The sequence below is a fragment of the Sarcophilus harrisii genome, chromosome 4 (genome assembly GCF_902635505.1).
Source record: "Sarcophilus harrisii chromosome 4, mSarHar1.11, whole genome shotgun sequence".
In the NCBI taxonomy this organism is placed as follows: Eukaryota; Metazoa; Chordata; class Mammalia; order Dasyuromorphia; family Dasyuridae; genus Sarcophilus; species Sarcophilus harrisii.
The window spans coordinates 182162827-182186457 of NC_045429.1; the positions used below are offsets into that span (position 1 = coordinate 182162827).

At 33.0% G+C, this 23631-nt stretch overlaps 1 protein-coding gene across 2 annotated transcripts in view; it reads left to right on the plus strand.

Moving 5' to 3' along the window:
- The window catches only part of GOPC (golgi associated PDZ and coiled-coil motif containing), a 41413-nt gene that overhangs the window by 9879 nt on the left and 7903 nt on the right, over positions 1-23631 (plus strand). The window contains exons 2-7 of one of the 2 annotated variants that reach the window (XM_031964365.1): positions 4982-5146; positions 7394-7417; positions 15907-16082; positions 17259-17424; positions 19360-19455; positions 20244-20408. In XM_031964365.1, coding sequence (XP_031820225.1) covers positions 4982-5146; positions 7394-7417; positions 15907-16082; positions 17259-17424; positions 19360-19455; positions 20244-20408 — 792 coding nt within the window. The remainder of the gene's footprint in view (positions 1-4981; positions 5147-7393; positions 7418-15906; positions 16083-17258; positions 17425-19359; positions 19456-20243; positions 20409-23631) is intronic. The other variant, XM_003769382.4, reaches the window with a different exon arrangement.

A 23631-nucleotide genomic window follows, 5' to 3' on the forward strand; every position in this document is an offset into this window, starting at 1 on the left:
TTCATCCAGCTTGTTAGAAAGCCTCACTTATTTTTAAAAGTCAAATCTGGTTTTAAAAGTCAAGAACTGGTTATTCAATTTTTGCTTTATTTGGCTGTATTTCTTTCCTCTTTTTGTTTAAAAGACATTTTCTTGAAATCAGTCTACTTTCTACTCTGATTTGGATTTTTAGAATTGTTCTGGTTTTCAGGTATCCAAGCCTTCTTTGACCAAGTAAGCATAGATTACTGAGATGTGACTAATAATATTATTTAACCTGTATAATTTGCCAGATAATTTTGATCCTAGTAACAGGTGTTTTCAAATTAAGTAATATGTAAACTGCATTTCTATGTATTTATATTGACCCAAGAGAATACAAAAATAGTATGAAATTTTATTATGTGGTAATTTGGCTTCCAGTAATATAGACCTTTTTGTTTGCCATAGATGTTTGACAAGGGAGGACTTTTGAAGTTACTATTTAAATAAGTATCTTGGAATTTCTGAATATTTCTGTGGGTAATAGTTTTCTTATGTGGCTTACAATTTTGTTCTATTTTTCTGCTTGTTCATTGACTAAATGGATATCTATAACTTGTTTAATTGTATTTTTATTTAACTTATTCTTGTAAAATATATTGCATAAAAACTATTTGACTGTTTTAAAGCTATCTGGTCCCTGTTTTGTTTTATGGGGATATAACTATATTTTTTTAGGGACAGCTAGGTGGCACATTGGATAGAGTGTTAGGAACAATCATCTTCCTGAGTTCAAATCCAGCCTCCAGACATTTATTAGATATGTGATCCTGGACAAGTCACTTAATCCTTTTTGCCTCAGTATCATCATCTATAAAATGAGCTGGAAAAAGAAATGGCAACTACTTCAGTATCTGTGTCAGGAAAATGCTAAATGAGCATGATTAAAAATGACTGAACCAAAGGTGGCACAATGGATAAAGGTTTGGAGTCAGGAAGACTCATTTTCCTGATTTTAATAAGTCTTGTGTTTGCCTCAGTTTCCTCATGTGTAAAATGGTGATGTCTTGACTTAAGGCAGAATTACACAAAGTTGTCAGCTGTACTTTTCTAGTCATTCAAAGTCCAGGATGCAGTAGATGACTTGATATTTTTGATATTTGACCAAGCCCTAGATGTTCCAGCTGCCTTCATGGCAGATGGAACAAATTTTTCTCATTGACCTATTCCACTGGGGAAGTTTTCATATACATGGAGGAGATATCCCTTTACCTCACCAGTGGGTTTCAGACTTGGCAGTTACCCTTGACCTGGGTTAGTCTATCTGCTTGAGATTCTTTTACTGGGGTGTGACCATTGGGCATTCTACAGGTTCTTGGAGTCTCACAGGTGAGAGTTGAGTGCAAGGTAGACACCAAAGGCAGAAAACAGCCCTGAAAAGGGCTCCACAAGTCCCACCAGAGGTGCTGCTCCTCCTTGACCACACTATATACACTATGATTGTGATTATTACCCCTAGTGCTTATTTCCTATACCTTTTCATTGGACATTTCAAACTGTATATCCCAGAGAAATCTCAAATTCAATATGTCCTATTATTTTCTTCCCAAAACCTTCTCTTACATACTTCCCTTTTTCCATTACAGATAGAACTATCCTTCCATGTTTGTAATTCCTCTCTTCCTTCAAGCTGCAGTTGAGGCATCATCTTCTATGTAAAGCCTTTTGGTATTTCCCTTTTCTACCAAGTGCTATTGCCCTTCCTAAATTATCTACTTTATATTTATTGTTATATATCATATATATGTATAGAGATTCACACATATATATGCGTGTGTATATGTGTGTGTGTGTGTCTGTATCAGAATCACAGATCTACAGTTGAAGGGAACCTCTGAGGCCTTTGAATAAAACTCCCTTGTTTTGTAGTTGAGGAAACGGAGGCACACAGAGATTAAATGGTTAGGCTAATAAAGTCAGTAATTATCTGAGACAGGATTCAGAGTCTAATACTATCTGTTCTGTATGCTTTCTCTTCTCCCCAGCTGCCTCTAATAATAATTAATAGTTCTATGACATTTTAAAGTTTTCAAAATGCATTTCATTTGTTGTTGCATTTGAGCCTTAGAATAAAAACTGTGAAGTAAATGCTATTATCCCCATTTTATAAATGAAGAATTGACATGTCTAGGGTCACATAGCCAGGATATATCTGAGGTAGAATTTGAACATAGGTTTTCCTGTGTTTAACTCTAGCATTCTATTTACCATGCCATGTTCCCTTTAAGTTATCTAATTTTATCCTCATTGTTAAGAAGTACTGTTTCTTCTTCATGGCAATCTTTTTGCTGAATTAACTTACTCTTCTATTTAACACAGCCTACCATTCTCTACCTCACTGTTATTTACACTCAGAAAATTCTGTCCTTGGCATCCAGGGAAGGAGCACTTGAGATAGATCTGAAACAGGAAATTAAGAAATTCCCCCCTAGTTCAGGCATAGTGAAAAATCTTTTCCCCTATTCCCATCTTCCTATGTCAAAAGGGCCAGAGAGCACAGACCATGGTCAGGATTAAGGGGAAGGGGTGAGTCCCCAGGGTCTTGTTTTCTTTTCCTCCTTAGGTTGAAAACCTAAGGAAAGTGTCACATAATCTTTTCTAAATCCAACAGAATCTCTACTCTTGTGCTCCCTTCCCCCCAGGAGCCAAACCCTTCAATATGAGGTGCCATATCAGCCCAAATGGCTTTGTACAAATCGTAGCTAACCTATTTTCGGGTTGGGGCAAATTCTGCCTGACTTATGAACCCTTGATGACATGAATGTTATGGGAGAGAGAGAGCAGCATGGAAACTGTGAGAAACTGTGATCCTGAAGTCCTGAGTCTGTGACCCTGTTCCTTGCCATGTTGGATTCTGCATACCTGACATGAGACTTTATGGAATCTCTTCTGAAAAACTGCAGAAAAACATCAGAACATTTACCTCCTGGCCATGATCAGGTTTGGTACTGAGAAAGGTACCTCTTCTGCTTCTATGTAGCTTTCAGGTCCTTGGGCTTCTACTTCCGTTTCCTAGTCAGAGTACTGGAATCTTTCCATCAACCAGATAGCCCAGTTTCAAATCCACATGTTTGAAAAGAGAAGTATACTAGCAACTTGGCAGTCTTTCTGGACATCACTGCTTTTTTTTAAGTTTCCTATCCGTCTTCTGAAGACCTGGAAAAAGGTGACTAGCTGTCCTTTCCCTTGCCTTTTGCAGGAAGGGAAGAGCCTGTGGTTTCTCAGGGTTAGGTGGGTGACTGCAGCTTTGGAGAACAAGGCCCTTTAATCCACCTCGTCATTCACAGTCATTTGATGGTAGAGGCACAGGAAATGAGAGCGGTGGAATTCTTTAGCAGGCCCAAGATTCAAGTGCAGGTAAAACTCCAAAGTCAGATTTCCTCCTGAGCTAGAGGAGAGGCTAGAGAGCTCCAGCAGACCTGAAAGACAAATGGCCAGGGACCAAGATGCAGGTAAAACATTAGCCTTCCAGGCATTTGTTACCTTCCCCTGGCAGCAGATGGGGAGCTCAAGGAGGAGTCTTAGGGGCCAGACTCTGTACTTATGTGGGGGAGCATGGAGAGTGAAAATACCAAGGCCTAGGATTTGGTAGCGTCCTATGGGCCCTTGTTTTCTTTCTGTAGGGAAGGTTATAGGGAGGGAATAGTGAGGGGGAGGACTAGGGTCCAGGAGCAGATAAAACTCCCCAGGTTCTCACTTCTTCCTCCAGAGGCAAGGGAAGAACTTTGAGAGGGGCCTAAGAAAAAGACTCTGGTTTCTTTAGGTCCCAAATGCTAAAGGGTCAGGGCACAGGACCCAGGGCCAGGTAGAAATGCTAGGGTCTGCTATCCTCCCCTAAGCAGCTCCCTAAAATCTCAAGACATGAACTAAGATCAGAGTTGACTTCAAGGTCATTGGTGATTCTCAAGGTTCCTAATTTTTTTTATCTTAAGGTAATATCTGAAGGCCTAGGCATAGTCACTGAAGCTGCAGAGGGCTGAGGGTAGGGCTCTGCTCTTGTTTCCCTCAATAGAATGTAACCTTATAGCAGGGACACATTGTCATTTCTGTATTTGTATATCCAGAATTTACTGGCATAGAATATATACATGTTGATTAATTATGTATCATAAAATATTGTGGGATAATGACAATTATAGAAATTTATTTTATGTGATTGTACATATGTAACCAGGATCAAATTACTATCATCTTAAGGAGAAAGGAGGTGAAAGAAGGAAAGAGAACATTTAGATCTCAAGATTTCCCCCTCCCTCCCCAGGAAATTGGGGTTAAGTGACTTGCCCAGGGTCACACAGCTAGGCAGTGTTTTGTGGCTGAGGCCAAATTTGAACAGATCTCAAGATTTTAAAAAATGAATGTTAAAAATGATCTTTACATGTAATTGGGAAAAATTAAAATATTATTTAAATAATGTTGGTTAGGGCCACCTAAGATTATGTTAGTGGGTAATAAGACAATATTGTTTATAAATGATTGAAAGAACATGTTTGCTGTTTGGTTCTGCACACATATATTGTATCTAGGATATATTGTGACATATTTATCATGTATAGGACTGCTTGCCATCTGGGGGAAGGGGTGGAGGGAGGGGAAAAGTCGGAACAGAAGTGAGTGCAAGGGATAATGTTGTAAAAAATTACTCAGGCATGGGTTCTGTCAATAAAAAGTTATAACTATTAAAAAAAAAAAAAGAACATGTTTGAACTAAGATAATGCCCTATATTTTCCCAGTAACTTCTCCCTTGTCTTCTCTTGCCTTAAGTATAATTTGAAATGGAGATGGTATCCTTATATGATTGCCTTGAAAGATTGACTGATTCCATTTTATTCTTTACTAGTATAATGTTATTTAGGTAGTACAAAAATGATTGCAGTGTCACAATGAAAAGTATCATTCAGACACCTCAAAAGTACACTTTACTAGAATGGTAAATGTCTTCTTGTTGTCTTTTTAAAGGCACAGTTGGTGGATCTGAAATCTGAACTGACAGAGACCCAGGCTGAAAAAGTAGTATTAGAAAAAGAAGTTCACGATCAACTTTTACAACTGCACTCCGTTCAACTTCAGCTACATGCCAAAACTGGACAGAGTGTTGATTCTGGTACCATTAAAGCAAAACTGGTAAGTTGCTGAAAAAAATTCTTTGTTTTGGATCAGAGTAGAAGGCCCTTTTTAATGAAAACTATGTATGGATTTATTTACATATCTATATGACAAGATAGTTTTTTTGTGAGTATTGATTTTTTACTCAAATATTAGTCCATGATTTCCTGAACTTATTGATAAGGATAAGAAGTTTGCATATAAATTTTTGAAGAACAACAGAGAATTTTGAATTTTTTAATTCCTGCCCATGTTTTAGTAGTGAGTTTCTTTTAACCTCTTCTCTTTTGTTTCTTTTTTTCTCCTCTTAATAGGACTTTATTAAATTGGCAGAATTAGAGAATTTTTGAAGTAAAGGACCTTCAAGTTACTCTTGAATACTTACATACTACTTGGATACTTTGTAGTGTTTTATTCACAAAAATTCTATGACTTAAGAAGTACATTTTACAGAAGAGGAAACTGAGACCCAGAAAAAAATGACTGAAATTTATATAGCACTTTAAAGCTTACAAAGAACTTTACTTGTGTTAAAAAACATTGGCCACAGTCACATAACTTGTAAAGAGTCTGAAGAGGTACTTGACCCCAGATCTTCTGAATCCAAACCTGTAGTTTCTCACATTGCTTTTTTGCTCTTTATTTTATTGATAAACTGAAGCTCAGAGAGGGTTATTTAAATAGTCCATAGTCACAATTAGCAATAAAGTTAAAACTTCAATTTAGATCTTTTGTCAGGTTCTTTTTCCCATTTTACCAAACTGAAGTGTGAAGCTTTTCTCTCTAGACCACTAAACTCATTAGATCTGAGAGCATTGTGTCACTTCTGTGGCTTTCCCCAAATGTCACAAAATCTAAATTGTGGAATTCCTAGCCAGAGATTAACTCTGTAAGTTGCTCTTTTCAAATCTGACTATTTTAGAGAGATGTTACATGGCCTTTGCTTATAGGAAGAACAATGTAAATAGATGTTGAATGAACGAGTGAAGTGAATAAAACATTTAGGTTTGTCTGCAGATTGAGTATGACAGAAAAACAGTTGAAATAATTACTCGAGTTTTTTTCTCCTTGAATTTGAACTAATTTAGTTTTCCTTTTAAAGTGTTTGGTTTTTATTTTTTTTTATTAACACTTCTGTTTATTTTTTATTATAACTAAATGAATATACAGAATTCTTTATAATAGTATTATAATGATGTAATTTGTTTTATCTTAAGATCTCAAAGTACTTCATACTAAGTTGCATACTAAGTATGCAACAGTATTTGCAACAGATTTCTAAATATGAAAAAAAAAATCCTTGAGATAAGTAGTTTTAAAAAAACATTTACTGAAGGACAAATTGTATTACAATCAGAAACAGAAATATTAGAGCTAGAATGGACCATAGAGATCATTTTACTTATCTTCTTCATTTTACAAATGCTGAGCATGAAATCCTGAACCATGAGCAAGTCAAGGGACTTGCTAGTAATTACCTAAATAGTATTAGAGCTTATAAAAACTGTAAGTTCAATACCTTTGCTTATTCTATAGTACTACACTGCCTATATGGGTAAAATCTAATGTTTCATTTTATTGGAATTTATTTGTAATAAGCATTGTAGTTGAAAAAGTTCAGGTATGTACAGAATCATCAGGTGGAGGGTCAACTCTTCTCACTCTGCTTAGGAGATTGCTTCACCTCAATTTTCTCATCCCTAAAAATTGTAGGGTTGGATAATATAGTTTTCATTCTGGCATTCTGTAAGTCTGAAGAAGTTGCCTAAAGCAATTTCCTTGGATAATGAGAATTGGGAGAGCCAGTTTCACAACCTACCCGATTCAGTGAAAGTTAGGAAAAGTGTTGTACATGTAACAGATTCAGTGAATACTCTTTGACAGGAAGCAGACCCAGGATAGAAAAACGTTTGAAAACAATAACTTCAATTATTTAACCTTGTTAGCCATGTCTGAGTTTCTCTATAGATTGTATATTACACTTATATGTTTCTTTTACTCTGTCCTTGTGTTAGGACGCTCTAGGAAACATAATCTGTCATTCTGTATTTGATTTTTTTTTTGGGGGGTGGGAGGTTGAGGAAGGGAAGAAAGTTCAAAAACAGCTGTTGTAACTGGATTAAGTTATTATGAACTTATGAGTAAATTTTTATAGTTCTGTTTGTTGTAGAAGGTTATACTTTACAACCATGATTTTTACCACTAAATTCATGTGTTTTTTCACTTGTGTTTCTAACTAAAAAAACTTTCTTCTTGTATCTTAAGTCTGTCTCCTCTGTGGAAGAACTGGTAAGTATACATTTCCCCATCTTATTAGTATATGTTCTGTAGTGTGTGTGTGTATGTATGTATGTGTGTGTGATTATGCTAAATTGATTTACTTTGTATTTTAAAAATTTACTGACGTTTCTGTGTGAAAATTTTTTGAAAAATTAGTGAGCAATCCCCAAATCCTTTCTATTATATTTCCTGCTAGCTCTTTTCTGATTATGGTTACCCTCAGCAGAATCAGTATTTGTGATTCATTGAGAGCTACCAGAAATTTGCTTTTCTTCTTAAAGAGCTGCCTATTGTCTCATGTTGTGGGAGATACTTTTCCAGGCCTTTTTCATGTAAATACATATATGTGTCCATATATAAAATATGTATATACAAAACTATATAGATGAGTAAGGTCGTTTTTACCCTTGATGGAGATTTGTTTGGTAGGGTAGGGAAGGTTTGAACACAGATTATTATAAGGCAATTAAAAATGTGATAAGTTCTTTAGAAACAAAGTTCTCTTTGAGATTCTGGTTAAGAGATTATTTAAAAGTGAGGACATTTTCATGAATTTTCTTTCCATCAGTGTAATATTATTGAAATTTTTCTGGAATGTCATTTTGATGTCAAGAATATGCATGATTTTGCTTGTTATGTCACTGCATGTAAGTTGTAGCAACTTTTCAGAAGTTTTTAAAATGTTTAATCTTTTAGAAAACTGAAATTTTGAAAGTAATTAAGATATATATTGTTAGTACTGTTACCTTTTAGGCTTGCTGCCTTCTACTCCCTTATCCCCTTTAGCTTTCTTGAAATGTCCTTTGTTTAAAATATATATATATATATAGGTATTTTCTACTTGTAAATTCTAATTAGATGAGGCACATACATATTTACAAGTGGAAAATATCTTTTGTTTATTACCTAATAATAAAATAATTGAGGTTGTATGATCTATTCCTCATAATGTTATTTTTAAATGTTTTTCTTTCTTCCATGGCTGATTTATAATATAAGACATAAGACATTTTTTTAAATTAAATTTTTATTTATATCTTTATTTTTATATTGCCTTAATTTCCATGTTTTTCTTCCACTTGACTTCTCCCAAAAAGCCATCCCCTATAATATTTTTTTTTTTTAAGAAAAAGAGAGAAAAGAAAATTGTTAGATTTGATCAGTACCTCAAAAAATATGACACTATATGCAGTGTTCCACACTCATGATTCTTTGTCCTCCCTCCTGTCATTTATGGTATAAAATGTTTTTTTTTTTTTTCTTGTTGTTTGTTTCTTTTTTTTCTTTTCAAATTAGTTAGCTTATGAAATTCAGTACAGCACTTTGTCAGTTTTGACTATATATACAAAATACACAATCTACTAGGTTATGGAGATACAAAGATAATATAGTTCCTGCTCACAAGGGATTTGCAGCCTCATGGTGGTGGTTATAAAATACATATTTACAGACACACACACACACACACACACACACGAAAGTATGATATACTAAATTGTAATAAAGGCAAAGGAAAACCAGACAAAATGCTATGAAAAATTTGAAAAGGAAGACAAAACCTTCATTTAGGGATTAGAGAGAAGATTAGGAAAGTTTGTTTCGTGGAATACTTAGACCATTTGAGTTGAACCTTTCAATATAAATTTCAGATAGTGAACTATTATGTAAATTTTGTGTCTTTAGCAAGTAAAGTAAAAAACACAAACATACACACATGTACATTTTATCTTTTTGAAATTGCAAAATCAGAAAACAATATGGACAGGTTTCATTAAAAAAAATTTTTTAAGTAGCTTTTAAAAAATTTTAAGTTTTCTCTTTTAAAATGATTTTGGGTTTGGATTGGGTTTTACTAAAAGGTGGAAAGTACCTTTAAAACTTGCAATTTGAAAGGAATAGTTGGAAGAGTTAGGATAAATAGGGACAAAGAAAAAAATTTAATGCCACTGAATAGGCTGTGGGGATCAATAGTAGTACACTTTCAAGGTAAGAAATAAAGAAAAGCATTAAGAATATTTTTTAGGATTTAGTGAAAGAGTTACTAAATCACATGTAGGTGTTCCTAAATCTTGTGATATATCCTTTTCTTCATTTCAAAATTGTATTTAGAATTTAAAATGGTCACTTTAAATAATTACTTTAGTTTTGATTTTCTTTTTTTTAAGTACGTGGATGGGGGCAGAGATTTGCAATTGTTTTTCTCTTCTCCCCCCCCCCCACTTGAAGCCCAACTCTGTACCATTCTAGTGACTGGCTTGCCTGGAAGCAGTTTACTTGGGTTGCAAAATAAAGGTTACTTGAAAATTGTGTGAATTTCCTTTGCTTGGGTAATCCCCCCACCCTCACCCCACTGGAGCAACTGTAATTCTTTTTTTTTTTTTTTTTTTTTTTTTTTTGCTAAGTTCAAGAAATTGACTGAGGCAAAGATTGAATGACTTTTCTAGGGTCACTTTGCTAGTAACACATGTAATATACACCTGCAAAGTATATTAGGTACTATAACTTAAGGAAATACTTCAGGAAAATTAAGTTATTTTCTTAGCATTAAACTTATAACCATATAAATACACAGAAAACTGTACTATATATGTAGTATATATAAACTGTACCATATATATAGTATAGTATAGTATATAGTATATATAGTACTATACCACATAGTATAGTATAGTACTATACCAAAACAAGACCAGAATATTAATAAAATTCATTTTCAAATTCTGTTGAACTTTTAAAAGCACATCTTTGGAATGTTTTATCTTAAGGAAGCATTTTTCTTAATGTAAACTCCAGAAATTGATGGAATATACTATAACCCCACCTGGACAGAAAGTGGAAAAAAGTAGTTGAGGGAAGGATAATAGCAAGACAGATTACTAAGTCTGACATGGACAGATTAGTATTGATGGAGGACTTCCAATTATCTGGACATCTATTGTATCTTCTTGCCAAAAGCAGAGAAGTTAGTGATTTCTTGACTTGCTTTAATGCTGTTATCCTTCAACTAATGGAAATTTGATTCTGTTTCTAATTCTTAAGTGACTGTTCATCTTTAGGGTTGGTGATTTCAAAGGAAAAGAAAACCAGGACTAGTCTGCCATGTGCCCTAGAATTTAGGAGATCTCAGAAAGTTCAGAATTCTGGTAGGTAGAACCTTATGGAATAATTCTTTAGAGAAAGTTAGAGCAGGATAGATATAGGACTCTTAAGAGTAAAATACAGAAAACAAGAGAAACCAATCCAATAAGGAAGAAGCAAGGGTTTTTTTTTTTTTTTAAATAAAGCTTTTTATTTTTAAAACATATGCATAGTTTTCAACATTCACTCTTGCAAAACCTTGTGTTCCAAAATTTTTTTTCTCCCTCTACCCCCCATCCCACCCCCATCCCCTCCACTGGGAGTCTAACATGTTCAATTCTACTATGTCCCAAATGATTTGTTTTATATTAAGGAAAAAAATAGATCCAAGAGAGGTTAGGACTGTTGATAAATATGAATGGAACAATGATAAATCCCTACAGAGAAAGGCTGAGTTTCTCAATTCTTATTTTGCTTTTGTTTTTGTGGGTTTTGTTTTGTTTTATTTTGTTTTGTTTTTTTGGTCAAGAAGAATGATCTTTGGACTAAAAAGGAAAGAAGAAAAATGATTAATAGGGAGTTGATAGAAAAGAGTCGTGGTAATAAGAAAGTATTTAACTTAATTCAAGTCAGCAGACACAGATGAGCGACATCCCAGGATACTTAAAAATTTGGCTTGTATAAGAATGGTAGAGAATGTGAGTGTCTCAATTTTTTTAAAAGGTAGAAGAATCAGTAAACCCATAGGCCAGTGAACTTGATTTTGCATCATAGCAATAATCTAGAAAAATGGGATGGTTGGGTAGAGTATGAGTCAGGTTGTAAAGGACATTTTGTTTTGTTTTTTTAATTTAAAATTTTTGTTTTCATATTACCTTTATTTCTAAATATGTCTCTTCCCTAAAGAGCTATTCATTGTAAAGATAAGAGATTGGGAGGAAAAGTAGTTCTGCAGAACTAATCAATATATCAGCTAAGTCTGACAGTATACATTATTAAAGGAGTGGTTTATACTTTTCCTAGAAAATGGTAGTAACAGGGCTTCATCAAGATTAATTTTATTTCCTTTTTTGACAGGTTTTCTATGCTGGTAATCAGTGAAATACTGTAATAGAGGATACTCCTAAATCTTAGTAGAATAAGTTTTTAATCCTATTCTTGTAGACAAGATTGGAAAGATGTAGGTAAGGTACTAGTACAGTTAGGTGCATTTGGAGCTAGTTGCGTGATCAAACTTCACGAGTATTCATTCAGTTCATTGTCCATTGCAAAGGAGTTAATCTAGTGGAATGTCTCAGAAATCTATGCCTGATCTTGTGCAGTTTACCGTTTTTATCAGTAAATTATATAAAAATATAAAAACTATGCTTATCAAATTGATGATAAATCTGAGAGGGATTATTTATGAGATAAAAGACTTTGGATTCAAAGATGTCTTGGAAGAGTAGAATATAATAATGAATTAAGGGGAAATTTTATAGAAGTAAATAAAAAGTCATGGGTTAAATAATATTTGGGCTTTAAAAAACAACTACATATATACAAGATTAAGGCAGCATGGCACTTTTTCTGAAAAAGAGCTAGAGCTTTTAGTGAACTACAAGCTCAACATGAATCAATCGGCAGTCTCCAGAAGTTTCTTTCTTGCACAAGCTTAATCTATTCCCTTTGCCACTTCCTGTCCCTTTCCTATTTTATCTAAGGTCTTGCTTCCTTAGGCATGCTTTTGGTTCATGTATTTCCAGTTTTTCCTCTTTTACTGACTTCTCTACTTTGGCATATAAATATTTTTATTAATCTGAGAGAAGGTTGAGGGAGGGGGTAGAAAAGGGAGGGAGAAATGGAAAGAAATTAATCCTTTTAACCTTTCTTTCTGACTCATACTCCTTCAGTCTTTCTTCCTTTCTCTTTTCTATACTTTATAGCTAGACTCAAAAGGAGCCATCTACACTCAGTGGTTCTACTTCTTCATTATTCACTCATCAGTCGGTTACAATTTGTCTGTCTCTTTTTAAGCTTGTCTCTCATTATTGGATCTTTAACTTGTCTATTGAACATTTCAAAGTTGGTGTCTCATAGGCATATCAAATTGACTATATCTCCCCAAAAAATCCTTTTCCCCTAAAATGCCCCTATCAATGACACCATCATCCTTTTTAGTTTTCCAACATTATCCTTGAGTCCTTTCCCTCACTTATGTATCCACTTAGTAGCCAAATTTTCTCATTTTTACCTCCATAATTTTATTGCATAAATCTCTTTTGCTCCACTAAATCTACTTTACTTCTCCTCTGGATCTAGACTGCTTCATACCCTTTTAATTGATCTCCTTTCTTGTCCTCTCCAGACCATCTTCCACACCATTGCCAAAATGATGTTGGCAGAGACCCGACTACTCAATAAATTCCAGTGACTGCCTGTTACTTATAAGATCTTTTGAAGTTTATCTATAATCGGCCTTTCCATATATTACTTCTCCTTTCTGCACTTTTCAGTCTAGCCAGACTGCTCTTCCCTTTGCTGTTTCTCATTGGCCAGACATGACCTTTCAACCAGATGGTTGAACATATTCTTTCTTTGCTTTTGTTTTGATTGTTCCTTAAACCTAGAAAACATCTCTTTTCTTCTACTCTTTGAATCCTTTGCCTGCTTCAATAGTTTTAAGCATCATTTTCTATATAAAAGCTTTCTTGATCCTCCAGTTCCTAGTACTCTCCTTCCCAACTTTACTTTATATTTGTTTATATTGTATTTAAACTTATCTTTTGGGGCAGCTAGTTGGTGTAGTAGATAGAGCACCAGCCCTGAAGTCAGGAGGACCTGAGTTCAAATCTGGCCTCAGACATTTAACATTTCTTAGCTGTGTGACTCTGGTCAAGTCACTTAACACCTATTACCTCAGCAAAAACAAATAAATAAATAAATTTATCTTTGCATTTATTTTGCATTTTTTTTCTGTGTATATCTTCCTTAAGAACAAGATGTTTCATTTTGTACTTAGTTTTACAGTTACATGACTCATTTGGGTGGATTCAACTTTTATATTAATTTTTTTTCACTTTTTCTGTTTATACTTTCTAACACTTTAATTTAACAAATTTGCTAAATGAGAGGCAAAATTCAAGTCAACATGCTATTTTATTTGCAGTTTTGGATATAGGCCTAGTGGTATTAGTATATTATTTTAAGACCTGTAAATTTAATCTGTCCTTACTATTACTGTTCTTTTTTGCAGAGTTATGTGAGATGACTAATGTATTAGCCTTCTTTATAATCTCCCTCTTTTTTCTTTTGAAATTTACTTAAATTCATTACTTAAGTAGATCCTACTATATTATTCTTTCTGTTTTACTCTTATGGAACTTATTAATAATGTAATTATAATTTAAATATTGTCTTTTTTCCCCCTTGAAACACTTGTTCAAGTTTCTAAGATAATATTCTGCTCTTTATTTTTCTAAAAAATTTCCTATTATTGGGAAAGCAATTTTTTTTTATTTTTATTTATTTATTTATTTTTTTATTTAATAGCCTTTTATTTACAGGATATATACATGGGTAACTTTACAGCATTAACAATTGCCAAACCTCTTGTTCCAATTTTTCACCTTTACCCCCACCTCCCCTAGATGGCAGGATGACCAGTAGATGTTAAATATATTAAAATATAAATTAGATACACAATAAGTATACCCGACCAAAACGTTATTTTGCTGTAGAAAAAGAATCAGACTCTGAAATATTGTACAATTAGCTTGTGAAGGAAATCAAAATGCAGGTGTGCATAAATATAGGGATTGGGAATTCAATGTAATGGTTTTTAGTCATCTCCCAGAGTTCTTTTTCTGGGCATAGCTAGTTCAGTTCATTACTGCTCCATTAGAAATGATTTGGTTGATCTCGTTGCTGAGGATGGCCTGATCCATCAGAACTGGTCATCATATAGTATTGTTGTTGAAGTATATAATGATCTCCTGGTCCTGCTCATTTCACTCAGCATCAGTTCATGTAAGTCTCTCCAGGCCTTTCTGAAATTATCCTGTTGGTCATTTCTTACAGAACAGTAATATTCCATAATTTTCATATACCACAATTTATTCAACCATTCTCCAACTGATGGACATCCATTCAGTTTCCAGTTTTTAGCCACTACAAAAGGGCTGCCACAAACATTCGTGACATACAGGTCCCTTTCCTTCTTTATAATCTCTTTGGGATATAATCCCAGTAGTAACACTGCCGGATCAAAGGGTATGCACAGTTTGATAACTTTTTGAGCATAGTTCCAAACTACTCTCCAAAATGGTTGGATTCGTTCACAACTCCACCAACAATGCATCAATGTCCCAGTTTTCCGCATCCCTCCAATAATCATCATTATTTTTCCTGTCATCTTAGCCAATCTGACAGGTGTGTAGTGGTATCTTAGAGTTGTCTTAATTTGCATTTCTCTGATTAATAATGATTTGGAGCATCTTTTCATATGACTAGAAATAGTTTCAATTTCTTCATCTGAGAATTGTCTGTTCATATCCTTTGACCATTTTTCAATTGGAGAATGGCTTGATTTTTTATAAATTAGAGTTAATTCTCTATATATTTTGGAAATGAGGCCTTTATCAGAACCTTTGACTGTAAAAATATTTTCCCAGTTTATTGCTTGGGAAAGCAATTTTTAAAAAACATAATCTTTCCTATGTTTTCACATCTAAGTCAAATGATTATCTAAATGATAGACTCAGTGAATATAATTTTTGTGTATTTGTGATTTTTTTGTAAAAGAAATTATAGCAGATCAGAGCAACTGAAGAAAGCAAGGCATAACATTTTATTAGGCTGATGATATCAGGATTTAAGCATGTTGAAATCCTTAGGTTTTCTGTTCAAATTAATGAATTATTTTGCTTTAGGGGAAGATATGGTAATTTAGAGAAATTTAATTGAATATGAAAATGTGACTTATTTTGAAAGGAAATATTGTTTATGGTATTGTAATCCATTTCACAGGAAATGAATTATTTTTGTGTGTGTGTGTATATATATATATATATATATATATATATATATATATATATATGTATGTATATTGTTTATTAACTGTCCAATATATAGTGGCTAGACAGCCAGCCTGAATGAGGGAGAATTGAGTTCAGGTTCTTCTTCTGACACAGAGACTGTGACCCTTAGCAAATCACTTGTTATTAATCTACGGAATGCTTTGACTATAAACTGATGTTGATCTTCATCAGTCAAGGAAATTTCCTTGCTTAAAGTTTCCTTCACAGATGAAATTATAACTGTTCAAGAAAAAAAAAAAACCCAGGAGGTTTAGAGACTTTGCTTTGCAAAGGACAGTGAAATGCCAACTCTAAGGGTTTTTATTAATTTGTCAATAAATTATATTTTTAAAATTATATTAGGAGAGAGAGCTTGAAGCAAACAAAAAAGAAAAAATGAAAGAAGCTCAACTTGAAGCTGAAGTGAAGCTATTAAGAAAGGAGAATGAAGCTCTTCGTAGACACATAGCAGTTCTCCAGGCAGAAGTTTATGGGGCAAGACTGGCAGCCAAGTACTTAGATAAAGAATTGGCTGGAAGGTGGGTAAAAATTAATTACTAAATGGATATTCAACAAAATCTTTTCATAAACTTGTTGCTTAGATAATTTTTTAGAATAAATGGAAATGCAACAATAACCTTTACTCTAAGAGAAATTTTACAAGTTGAAGGAAATCTAATTTCAAGAAATTAATGTTGATGAGATATGTTCCAGATTTATTGGAAAGGGTTTAGAATTAACATCTTTAACCATTAGATAGGCAGTATGTTAAAACAAGAGAGCTGATCTTTGACTTAGTAAGTCATGGTTCAAGTCCTGTCTGACATTGCTAGGTCTGTGATCCTGTGCAAATCATTTTACCTGTAGTACTCTCAGACTATAAGTTATACAACAATTATTGTTCCCCAACATTAGAGGAAATTTCCTCACTAGGAGTTCTTTATCCTGTAGAAATCTACAGCGGACTACATAAATAGTAGTTTTTTTACTTGTTTAGATTCCTACAATAGCCCTTTAATTGGTCTCCTGATCTATATCACACCATTGCCACTTACTTACCTGCAGACCTCATTAAGACTGTCCTATTGCCTGTTGTATCAAGTTTAAACTCTTCTTCATCTTGGAATTTAAAGTCCTCCAAAATTTCATTCTACTTTATGGAGCCAGCCATCTTATTCACCATTCTACAAGAAATTCCTCCTGATATTTATTGCTAGTTACACTTTATTGCATATCTATTACAGATGGTATACTCATTCTCATAATTGTATTTTTATTCAGATTATTTCCCTTGCCTAGAACTTAACAGATTATTTTCCTTATGTGGAACCATCCCTAGTTTCTGCTGTCCAAACCTTATCCACTCTTCAAGGCCTGTCTTATGCTCCACTTCTGCCATGAAACTTGACAAATCTTGCCAGTAAGGGTTTCTCCTCCTGATGCTGCACTCTCACTTTTTGGACTATATACATTTTATTATGTTGAAATTAACATTATCGCTTAATTTGTTAAATATGTATTTTAGTATTTATATTTTGTGTTATTCTCTTGTTTCTAAGAGTATTTGTCTTCTTAACAAAATTCCAAGATCCATGAAGGCAAGAGCTGTATTATATTTTTCTCTTTAGCATGTTCTGGGATATAGATAAACTAGATATATATAGACAAACTAGATAAATTTAATTTCTTTTTTTTTTTTTTTTTTAAATAACAAGAGTCCAACAGATCCAGTTACTAGGTCGAGATATGAAGGGACCTGCTCATGATAAACTTTGGAACCAACTAGAAGCTGAAATCCACCTGCATCGTCACAAAACAGTTATTAGAGCCTGCAGAGGGCGTAATGACCTGAAACGATCAATGCAAGCACCACCAGGACATGTACGCTTTTTGATCCCTTTGTAATCAACCTTTTTCTTTTATCATAATCTTTTGTGTTTAATAATCCCATTTTCAATTCTGATTTTAATCTCTTTAGGAAAATCTGTTAATTAAATCTACAATCAAAAAAGACCTTAAATTTATTCATTTGAAATGCAAAATCATTTTTAAAATATAACAGCTCATAAAGATTTTGCCAGTCCTTGTAATACCTGCCATTTAGAATCATACTTTAGAATATGATGATCAGTAGTAATACTATGGGTCACACTTCTAATTTTTCTTTTATTAAGTTAGTCTTACAGGTATATTTGATTTCAAAATTTGCTACTCATAAGTCAGTCTGTCAACATAATAAGTAAAATTAATAAAATAAGCAATATTGCATGATGATATTTACAAATAATATTTATTAATTTCTATGTACATAATGAGTATCTAGGTGCCTCAATGGACAGAATGCTAGGGGAGTCAGAAAGATATAAATTGAAATATGGCCTCAGACATTTATTATCTATGTGACTAATAGGCAAGTCATTTAATCCTGTTTGAGTCATCTGTAAAATGAGTTGGAGAAGGAAGACTAGGAGAAGGAAATGGCAAATCATTCTATTATCTTTGCCAAGAAAACCCCATATAGAGATTATATGAGGACTGAAATGACTGAACAGCAATGTATATTATATAGATGGACACAGTTTTATAAACATTTTAAGAATGGTTTGGTTACCAAATTTAAAACGCAGATTCTGGGATACTGCTACCATTTATCTGATTTTTTTCCCCCAAGGCAGTTGGGGTTAAGTGACTTGCCCAGAGCACATAGATAGTAAGTGTTAAGTGTTTGAGGCTAAATTTGTCAGGTTTTCTGACATCAGGGCTGATGTTCTATTCACTGTGCCATCTACACACTTATCCGATCTTAAGCTAATAAAGAAAAAGTCGGAGGAACCAAAGATTCCTTGGTTTTACTATCCATTCAGGCATATCCAAATCAAATATGATACAAAAGCTGCATGTAAAGGAAAAAGTCTTAACTTTTGGTTCATGTGGGTATTTTATATTTGCAAGAGGATAATTCCAAGACAGGGAAATAATTTATGTCTTCATAATATTTGTTTTTACCATCATCTGATGAATATATAGTATATTGCTGGTCACACTCATTGCTAATACTGTCTCTTCCATCGTTAGTGAGCCCTCTTCCCTAACTTCTTCATACTTTGGATTTAGAATTGTAAGTGTGTGGCACTTTGAAGAAAAGTTTGAGAGGTAGTAGTGGGGCATATATATATATATATATATATATATATATATATATATATATATATATATATATATAGTAATAAGGGATGATCTACAGAGGATAAAATCATATCAGTAGTCTTTTATTTGATTCTTTACTCTTCCAAACTAAAGGTAGCAAACCTCTCCTAGGAAGCAGGATTATTCAGTTGATATTATAGGATGGAATGCAGGATAATCACCTTTTTTTGTATAGTCTCATATTTTTTTCTTATTGTCAAGGTTGAGTGAGGATCGAAAAGCTGGGGCAAAAAAGACAACAAGAGCACATAAATCTATTCTTGAGGAGTCAGGAGTATCAGTATCCAGAGTGAAAAGTCTCATATTTTTTCTTTAGTTGCTTAGCTTTAGGATGAAAATAATTTATTAGTCATGTAGCTGACAGTTTAAGTCCAAAATGAATAGTTCAAAAAATATTTGAATCTTCGCTGTACTTTTAAGTACTCTAAGGCTTTTTTTATTTACCCTTTAGTTCTTAGCAGCTATTATTTGGCAGCCTGTTGTCTTTCCCTAAAATAAGGATTTCTAATTGAAGGCTATGTGGTAGTGTTAAATCAGTAACATCATTTAGTGTAATTATATACAATAAGCTTAATTAAATTAAAATGTTTTTCACCTTGTTTTAATTAGGATCAGGATTCCTTAAAGAAAAGTCAAGGTGTTGGTCCAATTAGAAAGGTTCTTCTCCTCAAAGAAGATCATGAAGGTCTTGGCATTTCAATTACAGTAAGAAGTGGTGCTTTTTATTTTTGTGTTTATTATGGTAATCCTGCTTCAAGGAATAAAGTGCAGATGAATGAACTTTTTGAAGATAACAAGCTTATTTAAATGTCAAAAGTGATTCTTAAAACTTTTAACCATTTTTTTGATGAAAATCTTACTAAACTGTATTATATTTTTCTCTCTCATAGTAAATAGAATGTATCCCATGTATAATTAAACCTTTTTTTCCATGGTTCCAGTCGATTATAAATTTCATTATGACTATAAGTAGAAATGATATCCTGAAACAAATGTGAAACATTTCTTGGCTATACTAAGATTCTCTTAGTTTGGTGGGGGATTTTGTTTTGTTTGGGTTTGGGATTTTAAGGTTCCTTTGATATTGGCTGTTATTGCTTTCTGCCTATATATCATTTTCTAATATTCACATGTCATAGTTGAGAGGTCTGCGAGTTTTACAACATCTCCTTTATAAGGACATGGACTTCTACTTCTGACAGCTTTATTGCTTAGAGGACCTGAGCCCTTGTGGTCTCAGGATAGATATCTATTGGATAGATAATAAGGTTGCTTTACTAATCTTTGAGATTCAATGTCATGTGATAAAGGAACTATCATTTTCTAGTAAAAGACTTTTGAAAATCTAATTGAAAAATTAGTTTTTATGAAAATGCTTTTATGATTTTATTTATGAATTTATATGATTAATTTTATTTGATTATTAATATTAACTTGGTCATTTTGGTTGTGACTAAAACTTGTTAATTAAATTATTTCTTTCTTATTGATAGGGTGGAAAGGAACATGGTGTTCCGATTCTCATCTCTGAAATCCATCCTGGACAACCTGCTGATCGTTGTGGAGGGCTGCATGTTGGAGATGCCATTCTGGCAGTCAATGGAGTTAACCTAAGAGATGCTAAACATAAAGAAGCTGTAACTATTCTTTCCCAGCAAGTAAGTTCATTTCTGCCTGTATGAATAAAGCCACGTATAACTAAAATATAGAAAACACAAACTAGAAATAAATTTCTTTCTAAAGATTAATCAACATTCATTAGAGAGACTTATTTTCAGATTCTTGTGGCCAGCTAATGATTTAGGTGGGGAAAAGGGGAAAACAAACAGTTCAAAAAACACTTTTCTCGAGCAGAGTGCATAGCCTTAAACAACTCTCCAAAGTGAAATTATATATTCTTGAAGTAATGTAAGCTCCTTAAAATCAGGTACTTGTTTTATTTTTGTATTTGTGTCCAGTGCCTAACAGTGCCAGATTCACTTAATACATACCTCTTGATTGACAAAGAGTAAGAATATATACTAGATAATATAAAATGTCAGGACCTAATACCTGAATTGCTTGTTATGATTTACATTTTTGGCTTGCTAAAATTATATTTGTCTGTTTTTGTTGTCTACATATGATTAGTTTATGTTTATTTAGAGTCTGTTGTTGAAGGGCCCAATTTATCAGGTAGATCTCTTTTATAGTTATATAGCCATAGCCTGCACTTTTAAATAGAGTCAACTAAATTTGTAAATAAATGTGGTCACAAAGGAATTTAAGCATAAGATTGTGGACGAGTCAAAACAAATCCATTAAGAGTTCTTGATAAATAACTCAAAATATGTAACCTATTAATAGTGGGTTAGTGATTTTTTTCTTTCTATCCTGTAAAACTTGTTCTGTGGTAGCACAGTTCAGTAGTCTAAGCAGTCACTTAAGAACCTAGAAGTTCCTAGTTGAGATCCAGCCTGTGTTATTCACTAACTTTCACTAATTGGCGATTCTTTTTAATTATTTGTAAAACAGAGATTTATTTTACATTAAAACATTTGATTTATACACATTTAGGGTCATAGATTTAGAGTTGAGAGGGACCTCAAAGAATGTTCTTTGAATAAGTAGAAATTTTATTTAATAGTTTTACTGCCAGGACATGAAATAGTGTTTACTATAATCCAACTTGGCTGGAGGGAGTATGAAGTGAATAACAGCAGGAAACTGCTTATATAGTGACCCATTATGGAAGAGTAACTGCTGAGAATATGAGCAAGGGGAATATTTCAGTGATACAGAAGCACATAATTAAGTAATTTGGCATAGCTATGGACTAGAATTCATTATTACAGTACTGATCAACTTATTACAAGGGTTCTTGATCTGATACTGTGGCACTCTAAGGATCTAGGAATAGGGCTTTGATTAACTGAGTTAAAAAACTATATCTTTATTTTCATTAGCTTCTGACTGAAATTTAACATTTCTTTCAATTATTCAAAACATTATTCTGAGAAATATGCCAAAGTAGTGCATGACACATAAAATGGTTAATAGTATAGTGACTACTTATGATAAAAGATGAAATTACCAGTTACAAATTTATATATAGAACCTATAGCCACTTATTAAAGTCATTAAATATTTATTAAACACTTTTCTGTACAGACCATTATGCTAGGTCCAAAGGGAGCTACAAAGGTATATAAGACACAGACCTTGTTCTCAGAGTGCTTATAGTCTAGACATGACATGTTACATATAACTGATGCGTAGTAACATGATCAGTGCTAGCACAATGCCTGTAACATGATAAAGTTTTTTTTCATTCATTTATGATGTGTTTAAAACATGTTTAAGCACATATTTTAACTCGAAATTTTTATATGTATGATGGATGTTTGTGTTATATATGCTATAAACATATATAATATGTGTTTAATTCAAAACAATGTTACATGTGATTGGAGGGTTGAAAGAAATGAAAGCTTCATGGAAGCTGGACATTTTATTGATCTTTAAAGGACTGGTAGTAATTAAATAGATAATGAAAGAGTAGAAAAACATCACACATAAAAAACAGCATGAAAAAACATGGCAGCAAAAAGCCTACAGTGTCTTTAGGACAGCAGCAGAGTTTAATCAGAGCATAGGACTGTTTGAAGATCAATTTATGTATTTACTTATTTTTTATACTAATAGCTTTTTAATTTTCAAAATACATGCAAAGATAGTTTTCAACATTCACCCTTGCAAAACCTTGTATTTCAAATTTTTCTCTCTGCTTCTCTTCCTTCCCCCTCTTCTAGATAGAAACTAATCCAGTATAAGTTAAACACGTGTGATTTGAAGATCAATTTATAAAAGTAGAATGACGCCAGGTTATTCTCAACTTTGATTTCTAGACAGAAGAGTCTGCATATTACTTAGACAATAGGAAATAATTGAAGAATAGGATGACCAAATCTATATGTAAGGAAGATCAGTCTGATATTATAATTAAGGAATGATTGGAAGGTGAGACTAAGAGTAGAATAAGGAATATCTGTTAAAAAAAAAAAAACTTTTAGTCAGGAAGGTGGAAATGAAAACTTAAAACTATAATGTTATAGTGGATCTAGAAAGTTGGGAAATTAGGAACTGATTATAAATGAAAGTTGAAATGTGTCATCTTAATTTGTGGTGGGGAGAAAAAGAGAGAATCTGGGACTCAAAGTTTTAACAGCAAATGTAAATAATTGTTTTACATAAAACTGGGGAAAATAAAAGTATTGAATATATATATATATAATAAATTCAGAATGTCACTTTCCAAAAGAAATAAATAAATGAAAAGTGGAGAATCAAAGAAAATTGAAATTTTAAACATTGTAATACTAGTTAAATGGTAGTGCTATTTACAAAAATAGTGATACAAGAGACAAAACTAATTTTAGAGGGGAAAATAATCTCTGGTATTTTGTTTGATGTACTAAAAGAATTAAGAGATGATATTCTGAAAATATTTGGATATGTAGGTCTTAAAGCTCAAAAGAAAATTTAGGGCTAGCAAGCTTTGGGAGTCATTTATCTGTGATAAGTCATTGTGGAAACCATGGAAGAGATTGTTAAGTAAAATGACTTATAGGGAGGGAAGAGAAAAGGACTAAGGACAAAATCTTAGTAGTGCTCATCTTTTCTAGTCAGGAAGACAATTAAGAGACAATGAAAGAGACAGAGAGGAGAACCTGGAAAAAACATTTTTTGTGAAATCAAAAGAAGGTTAAGTTTCTCAGGAATACAGGCCTGAGTGCCCCTCATAGTCATAGCATAACTTGTCTTCTCATTCTCAGCAATTTAATAAATATATTACTATTTTTGCTCTGCTATTGATGGTATGGAACCACTCTGTTGTTTTTT